The following is an 8,670-nucleotide window of genomic DNA, read 5'->3' as shown; positions in this document are numbered from 1 at the left end:
TCCAGGGGCAGGAGATCATCTTATGCCGGGCTGAGACAGAGTGGGCAACGGAGCCATGCAGGGAGCAGCCCCTCCTGCCCCAGAGCTCAGGAAAGGCTCAGCCCATCATTCACTGCCACAAACACAGATGCCTGGGGAGCGGGTGGCAAACACTTCCCCAGCTTGGGCTGGTTGAACGGGCAGAGGAAGGAGCAGGAGAGGAGGGAGCTGCCCCAGCCTGGCTGTGCATCCCTCCCCAGCAGTTCTCTCCTCCCAGGGAGGGGTATAAATAAAGTCTTCAGGCATGCAGAGACCCAGAGATGTCCCTTTTCGGACACTGCATGCACTCAGGATGAGGGGAGATGCTGATTTGAGCCTAGATTGTACAGGAAGAAATAATCTTCCCCTTGGTGATAAACAGTCTGGGAAACACAGAGGGAAAACACGGTTCTCTACGGCTTCCCAGGCTCTGCAAAGCTCTTGTCTGGCGGGACCTGCCTCAGCGCCGCCGGCATCCCTCCATCTCCTCTAGGCTTTGGCATAATCTAAAGCACATTTGACCAAGCAACGGAGCAAAATGAAAGCTATAAACAAATGCATGGAAAAATAGCATCAATTTGGGGCTCCTTCTCTACTGGTTGTGCAAATTGCTGAAAATGGTGCTTATTTTTCCCCACTCTGGGCAAGCACGGCCGCGCTCACCCTCCACCACCCCTCTGCCCCGCAGCCTGCTGTGCCAGCGCCCGCCGCAGCCTGAAGACCAACCTCTGCAAGTGGTGCGACTCCACACCACCAGCCTGCGAGGAGAAGGTGTGCTACAGCAACTGCAACCTCAACTCCTACTGCGAGGACCCCTACGAGATCTGCGTCGCCATATGGTAAGTGGCAATACTCTCAAAAAGGGGGGACGCGGGGGAAAAAGGGGTTCAGAGGGTGGCAGCTCATGGGAACACACATGGATGTACTCCTGCACTTGAATTATTGCCTATTAAAGTCATTCAGGACTTTTTATTCCTCTCCCTTTGACTCCATTATAATAAAAGTTACAATTCACAGTAAAAAATTATTTGGTCTGCCCTATAATTAGTTTATTTTCTAAATAAATTATAATCATTTAAGTGCTCAACACAAAATATGGCAAGATTGCTACAGGTCATCTAAACCTCCAGAAACCCCTGAATTTATCTTTACAGGCTGAACCTGCTGGGCAACACTAGCAGCCCTGACCTCCAAACCCATGATATCCTCCAGCATCGGGCTGGTGAAACCCCATGCAGGGGTGCATGGGTCTGTCCCCATCCGGGGCATGGACATCTGAGCTGGTCCCAAACTGGGCTTCAACCCACTGGGTTTAACCCACCTCCTTCCTATCCCCTGGGAAAAGACCTTTTTTGGTTCTGCTGGAGATGCCTGGAAGGGAAACACAATCTTGCATTTCAGGCCAAGCGTGCGCCGCATCGTTTGGCCAGGAAGCGTGCTTCCCCCAGCTTTTTGGTCCCCATGAGCAAAACTAAATAAACATCCATTTGGGGTCTGCCCAGAGTGATTTTTTTTTTTCCCTTTTAATTTGGCTGCCAAAGTGAAAGGCAGCCAAGCACTTATCGCTGGGCTTTATCTCAACCTGCTAATTAGCGTGAATACTGTACGCCCGCTTTCAGTAGGAGTTTGCCTCAACGTAATTGTTGCATTATGGACCTAAAAAACCCAAAACACAAAACCAACAAGAAACACAAACAAACAAACAAACTCCACCCCCTTCCCCAAATTCCCCGACATGCACATGGAGAAGCCACCTTAAATCCTGGGTAGCATCTTGCTGGGTTTTCCCATTGACAGCCTCCATGTACAGGAAAAAGCAAGACCCCTGCAGCATAAATCCACGTGCCAGGAAAGTAATCCCACAACAACGGGATGGGGCTGCAACCTCACACTACATATCGGCTGGGGTAAGGCAGCTGTGGAGCCACAAGTCACCAGTAGAATGGCTGGTGGTTAAATCCTGACAGCCCCACAGCCTTATCCCAGCATCTCCAACCCCATCCTAAGACTCATCCTGAGATTAAGATCCCTGCAGGCAGGGCTCACCTCCAAGCCAGCCACTCTATCTGTTCCTCACTTGCAGAGGCACACTTGGATCATCTGAACTTGTCCTGCCTGGGTATCACAACCACAGCAGCAGCTTTGGCCCCATGCTCCTGAGCAATGTGCTCATGTCCTCCAGTGTACCCAGCCTGGGCACTCCATGGAAGAGGGATCACACCCTCCTGGGACCTTTCAGCTGGAAGTTCTTCTGACAAATTACCTTGGAACCCCAAGAAAACAGGGGGAGCACTGAGGCCAGAGGATTTTCCATGCCCTGTACCAGGGAGAGGATGACAAATTTAGGTTCTTTCCCCACTTTTATTTCTAACTTCCCAGCAGACCCCTTTCACAAAGGTATTGTGAAATCTCTCCATACCTTCACCCTTGCACTTTGCACCACGAGGCTGGGAAGCAGAGGCTGTCCCTGGAAGAGTTGTTAATGGTTGTAATTTCCTCCTAACACCTCCAGGAGTGGCTGCAAAGCTCAAGAGCCACCCATAGCCCATGCAGGACCAGTCATTCCCCATCGCTCCTCCTCACTCTGGGCTGCTGTGCAAACCCAACCAGTGCCAGGTTATCCTGCCTCCTCTGGGGAAGGCTCTGGAAACAAGAGTCAAACCCTGGTGATCTGCTCTTAGCTCTTAATTAGCTTTTAATTGCCCACTGGCTCTACAAGGTGGGTGCTGATCCTCCCGGTAGGAGAAGGGCTGCGTTTCCCCAGTGGTGCTGGCAGGGCAGAAGCCGTTCAGCCCCAAGGTGCACAGCACATCCTGTGTGCCCAGCATGTCTCACATGCCGTGCCAGCAGCCTGCATTAGCTCCTCTCTGGCTCTCCAAGGGCTCCATCATGGCACCAACAGCTGCCTCCTAATCCCATCTTCAATCTCCAACTCCATTCAGACTCCACCATCCACGCACATAACCCAGTTCATGCTTGACCACTCCTAAATCCATCTGGCACCCCAGTTTTTTAGGATCTCCACCATTTTCTCCCCAAACCTATTCCTTCACCCAGCTTGGTAAGGTCAAAGCCATCTCCCAGCTCATAGTCCTGCCTCTGCACTGCCTTGACCAGCTCCAGGCTCCACCCATTGTTTTGGGGGACAGCAAACCCCCACAGAGAGTGATTTCTGTTCCCACATCATCTTATTTTTTGCAAAATCAGCACATTCCAAAGGACCATACTCCATGGTATCTTGGAAGTAGACTGTCCTTTTTTCTTTTTTTTTTAACATAAAATCTACCAACAAAACCAGCAGTGAGGCACCCGAAGAGCAATTCCATGTTAATGTGCTCCTGCTCTGCCCAGTTGGTTCTTACCTTAATCACCATTTTGTCAGTGGTGGCTGCTGATAGTGCTAGATGAGCTTAAGGAACAGGTAGAGATGAAGTCTCGAGTCCAACAAGGATGGCTCTCCTGCACACAAAAATAAGGGAGCTCCCGCACTCCAAGACATGGCTCTGCTGGACTCTCTTGCTGATCCCACTCGTGTTGAGCCAGCACTGCCCAGATCCATTGAAAGCTGGAGTTTTCCAGCAAAACAAGTGCCCTGTGCTGGAGGAGTCAGACCACAACCAGAGTCAAACCCACCCTTTTGCTCTACATGTGACACATTTCCATGGCTTTAACGGGAGCCCAGGCAGGTGCTGCTGAGCAAAAAAATGTGGCACACGAGAAGGACCTAATCTGGCTGCCACTGGTGGTTGTCAAGGCTCAAGGGACACTGGCAGCGTGGAGCTAGACCTGGTGCTATGAGCTGTGCTTCCATGAGCAACTAGAGTTTCATGCATGAGACTTTTCCATATTAAGCCTTGAAATATTTCACTTGTTCTCACTGTGCTTGCTGAACACTTGTGCACCGCTAAACGCAGCGCTCCCTCTTAATTATCTAAATGGAAATGAGGAGGACCTGGGGCTGATTTGCTGTTGCATCCATGGCTGTGCTGAGCCCTGGTGCTCCTATGTTGCAGATCCAGTGAGGACCAGGACATCACCAATGCAGGTCTCATTTGTAGTTGCTCGGTGTCTGAAGCCATCGTATAAAGGCAGACACAGCCCTATGCTCCAGGAGTCGTATCACCTTCACATGACAATTTGGCAGCTCCAAAGGTCAGGCCATTTCTAGAAATAGCCCCAACCAGCGACTGAAGGGCTCTGCTCCCACAGGTCAACTGGAGGCAGGAGCAAATGGTCCTGCAAGGACAGGGCATGACAACCAGCAATTAGCTCAGAACAAGAGCCCAGGAGATGAGACAGCGCTCACAGGCTCCAGCTTCACACATGGATTGAGAGGAGCAGGAGGGAAGCACAAACCAAGCAGTCACTGGCAAGCAGGCATGTCATCCCCCATGTCCCCTACCTCTCCCCTGCACAGGTAACATTTGGGCAGCAAATGTCCCAGCCCCTCCTGAAACAGAAATATTATGACTTGTATTGCAGCAGAGATGACATACAAGGTAGGACCCTCATTTTGGAGGGTTTCTTTAGGAACATACAGCCCCAAAGCCTGCTGGCCTAACAGCTGCTATTGCTAAAGGGGGTATTTTGCTCCAAATCCCATGCAGGGCACTCAGGGTTGGCACTACCTGGTCCAAGGCATGAATAGGAACTGGTGAATTATCTACTGGAAACAAGTAGAGTTTCTGGCTCACATCCTAATACTGCCATGTGCTAAAGATTTCTCTTTTCACCATTTGGAAGAAATAAAGGACTTTAACAAAGGCCCTCCAAAGCATGTATAATTAGAATCATAGGATGGTTTGAGTTGGAAGGGACCTTAAATAACTGGATGAACCCCACTGCCATGAGCAGGGACACCTTCCACTAGACCAGGTTGCTCAAAGCCTCATCCAACCTCGCCTTGAACACTTCCAGGGAGGGGGCATCCACAGTTTCTCTGAGCAACCTGTTCCAGTGTCTGACCACCCTCACAGTAAAGAATTTCTTCCTAATATCTCATCTAAACCTCCCCTCTTCCAATTTAAAGCCGTTACTCCGTGTTCTATCACTACCTGCCCTTGAAAAAAGTCCCTCCCCAGCCTTCCCTGTAGAAGTCCAGTCCTCCCCAGTCTCTCCCTGTAGAATTACACCAGAGCTGCTGCAAACAAGTCATTCCCTACATGCCTTAAAACTAATAATCTTAAAACCAGATTCAAGATGACACAAAGGCTGAGCCTCTAGACTAATGCTTTATCGGTTTGTCTGGCACATGCAGGAGACAGGACAATGAGAGCATTAGGATCAGCACACTCTGCCACAACCCCCACCACCCCATTGAAAACCTCATGGTCCCCAACTATAACACCTCGCGCTGCATCATGACCCTTCAGCCCAGTGAGGACGGAATCATCTACATCTGCGGCTGCGTGGACGAGCAGGAGTGCAATGACAAACTTATCTTTGAAAACCACACCAATGGTGAGTGCTTTTGTTAATGTTATTTATAGAGGGAGAAGCACCCAACGCTAAGGACAAGTGAATTCTATTTCCAGTAGAGTAGGAGATGCAATGCCAGAAGGAGCTCCTTCAGCATCTTATTTGACCTCCCTATATAAAAGGTAGAATTTGTACCCCATTACTGAGCCAAATATTTTGTCTCTGGTTAAACCATCCTTCCCAGCAATGCCTCCAACCTTAGTCTGGAAACATCAGGAGATGGAAAATCCACCATATCTCTTGGTAGGCTGTGCCCTTCAGTGCAGGGCAGATCAACCAGGGAACACAAAAGCTGATGTAACCCAACATGAGTCAATGCTCTGAAAGCTTTAAATAAATCACACTGGAGCAAATCCTGCCCTGGCACACCCACTCGAACTGCTGGTGTCCACCACGGCTGCAACCCAAAAAGGTGGTGGTGCTGGGGCACAGGGCTCAGCACGTGGCAGTGCATCCTGTGCCACTCTCCTGGGGATCCCCAGAAGATTCCCCCAGGCAGGGACAGCCAGAGCCACCCCGGCACTGTACACATATGTGAGCATGGCTTGGCATGCCTGGAGATGCTTCTGGAGATCCAACAGGAGCTGTAAATCCACAGGAGGGAAAACTAAGAGGCAGATTGTTTCTGAACCTCAGGAGGGTCGTGTACTTTGGAAACTCTTCCAGCTAGATCCTGAGCCTTTGGGGACTTGTCCAAACCTCCCTAACTCCAAATGGACCAGGTTTATCCAAATGCCCATCAAGAATCTGACCCACAGAAAAGCAAAGCAAAGCAAAACTCTTCTGAATTTCTGTAATTACAGAGCAATGAGATGCTGAAAATGAGCTTAAGCATAATCTGCGAGTCGGCAACGTAGCTTCTCCTGCAACGCAAAGAAAAACAAAACAAAAAAAATCACGTAAAATGCAAATTCTCAGAACAAACAAGCCACTTCTAATGAAGGCAAACGATGCTAAATTTGGCAGTTCTGTGCTGCTCCTCAAGCCAAACAAAACAGGTACGCACACTTCGAGGGGGAGATAGGCAAATCCCAAAGCCAATGCTGGGAGATGTAATTTCACACTAAAATGACAACAGGCTCATTGGAAATGCCACCCCCACCAAAGGCTTCCACAAACAGCCTCCCCCAGCCAGCCGGCACGGCAAGTGCTGAAGCTCAGAGTGAGAGCAGTGCAGGCCTTAAATAATTATCTGCTCTTTGATTTGGTTTGTGGGACCAGCTTGGCAAGCCCCAGACTCAGAGACCCTTTTTATATCCTTTTCTTCTGCTTTAAGGAATCATTTGCATTTTAAATATTCACTTATGGCCATCTTCCACAGTATAGACAGCTGCTGAGCAGAAAAGCATCAAATACAGATGAGCACTTCTTCGGCAGCTGAAGCAGGTAGATTTTTTTCCCATTTCTTAAGCCCTGGTTGCAGGTCTGTGCTGCTGGGTGGCACTACCCTAGCACCGGGGCTGCAGGAGACCCCATCAGAGCTCAGAGACCACGCTAATGAACACGCAGAGGCATCATTTCCTGCAGCCATGCAAGCAGGAGCCCAACAGACAACCTGGGTAGATGCTGGGTAGAGTCGAGCATGCAGAGTCCCCTCCATCCCTGCACCAGCTGAGCCTGGCTGTGGAGGTCCACCTCCCCCTGGCAGGGATGGAAAGTTGAGCACCATGGAGTGATGCTCAACAAGGCATGGGTTTACAGACTCATGGTTATCACCAGAGCAACTACATTTGCTGTCTGTGGAAGGGATCTAACCCCTCCGCATCCCAGGGCTTGCATGGGGCAGGGACACGCTCACAAAGGAATGTGCTGAAGTTGGGTTAAGTTCCCCTCTTCAGGACTCACGCATGCAACTCCCTTAAAAATATCTTCTCTTTCTTCAGAGTTTCAAAGATGGGATCTGAAGCATCGGGTAAATCCATTAAAGCAGTAGGTGATATCCAGGCCTAACGCTTTCCAAAATAAACATATTCCTGAGTTAGTTATTGATTTATATCAGTTTAGGTTGATCTTGTGGTTTGAACCTGAGGCCTATTATAGAAACGCTTTCACAGCCTTGCAGAAATTAGCTGCAGCACATTTTTTTGAAATTTGCCAAGGAAAATAGCTAAATGCTCTGTTTTTCCAGAACCTGAATTATGATCTGCACACACTGAGGTCAAGCAGCAAGAGTTTTGCTTATGGAATGATTCTTATCCCTCTTCCCCTGGGTTATTATACTTGGCAGAAAAACCTCTGAGTAAGATTTTACTTGAATATCTCTACTCAAGTCAGCATGTTTATTCCAGGAATCACAAACATCAAAGGATCAGACAATTATATGTTGTGCGAGGGTTAGAGCTCTGAGTGTGTGTGCGTGTGCGCGTGAGTGTGCGCGTGAGTGTGTGTGTGAGTGTGTGTGTGAGTGTGTGTGTGAGTGTGTGTGTGAGTGTGTGTGTGAGTGCCTGATGATGTGAAGGCTGACAGGGGTTTAAATGAAATAAAGCAAAAGCAGCCATGCCCCATCAGTTGGTGGGGGTCAGAGTTGTACCAGGATGAGGAAGGAGATGCAAACCTGGGCAGACAGCACTAAAACGAGACTCCTTTACGCTAATTATCATGCAAAGCATCTTAGTGTTCCCCTGGGCTTGGCAGTCCTGGAGGCTGCCCACCCTCAGAGGACTGCTCCATGCGAGCCTTGCCTCAGCTTTATCGCTGTGATTTCCACCCTGGCTCCCCTCACCATGAGCACAAGTGGCACTTTGCAGCCAGCAAAGGGCAACAGCAGCAGGGTCTCACACACCCCACGGCCTGGCCCAGCTAACGGGGACAGGCATCTTGAACTGTCACTTGACAAATGGAACTAAATTTGAGACCTAAACCAAGCTGCTCCCTTAATACCTGCCCACATCTGGGTTCTTTGCCGGGATGGGGTTTGTGCGCAGCGTGCGTTGCGGTCCCGCAAAGGGCTGCGCTTCATTAACGGCTTTGCGTATTTTCCTCCTCCACGTGAGGAAAACGAGCTGTTGCAGACCCGTGGGGGCAGCGCCTTCGCTTTCCTCCCCACAGGCTACTCCATGCTGCAGAGCAAAGAGGTGATCCCGGTGGCTGCCATCAGCCTCCTGCCCCCGCTGCTGGTGGCGGTGATGATCACGGTGATATTTTACCTCTGCCGCACGCAGAAGCGGCGCAAGC

At 49.9% G+C, this 8,670-nt stretch overlaps 1 protein-coding gene across 1 annotated transcript in view; it reads left to right on the top strand.

The window, feature by feature from the left end:
• LOC114818659 (uncharacterized) overlaps positions 1 to 8,664 on the top strand; it is a gene marked incomplete at both ends in the record, with an annotated part of 27,230 nt that extends 18,566 nt beyond the window's left edge. Inside the window, 3 exon segments of the mRNA XM_029085470.1 lie at positions 707 to 857; positions 5,276 to 5,477; positions 8,403 to 8,664. Coding sequence (XP_028941303.1) covers positions 707 to 857; positions 5,276 to 5,477; positions 8,403 to 8,664 — 615 coding nt within the window.
• Between the last annotated feature and the right edge of the window lie 6 nt (positions 8,665 to 8,670).

Source organism: Antrostomus carolinensis, unplaced genomic scaffold (assembly GCF_000700745.2).
Source record: "Antrostomus carolinensis isolate BGI_N321 unplaced genomic scaffold, ASM70074v2 scaffold42896, whole genome shotgun sequence".
Taxonomy (NCBI): Eukaryota; Metazoa; Chordata; class Aves; order Caprimulgiformes; family Caprimulgidae; genus Antrostomus; species Antrostomus carolinensis.
This window is presented reverse-complemented; position numbering and strand designations above follow the sequence as displayed.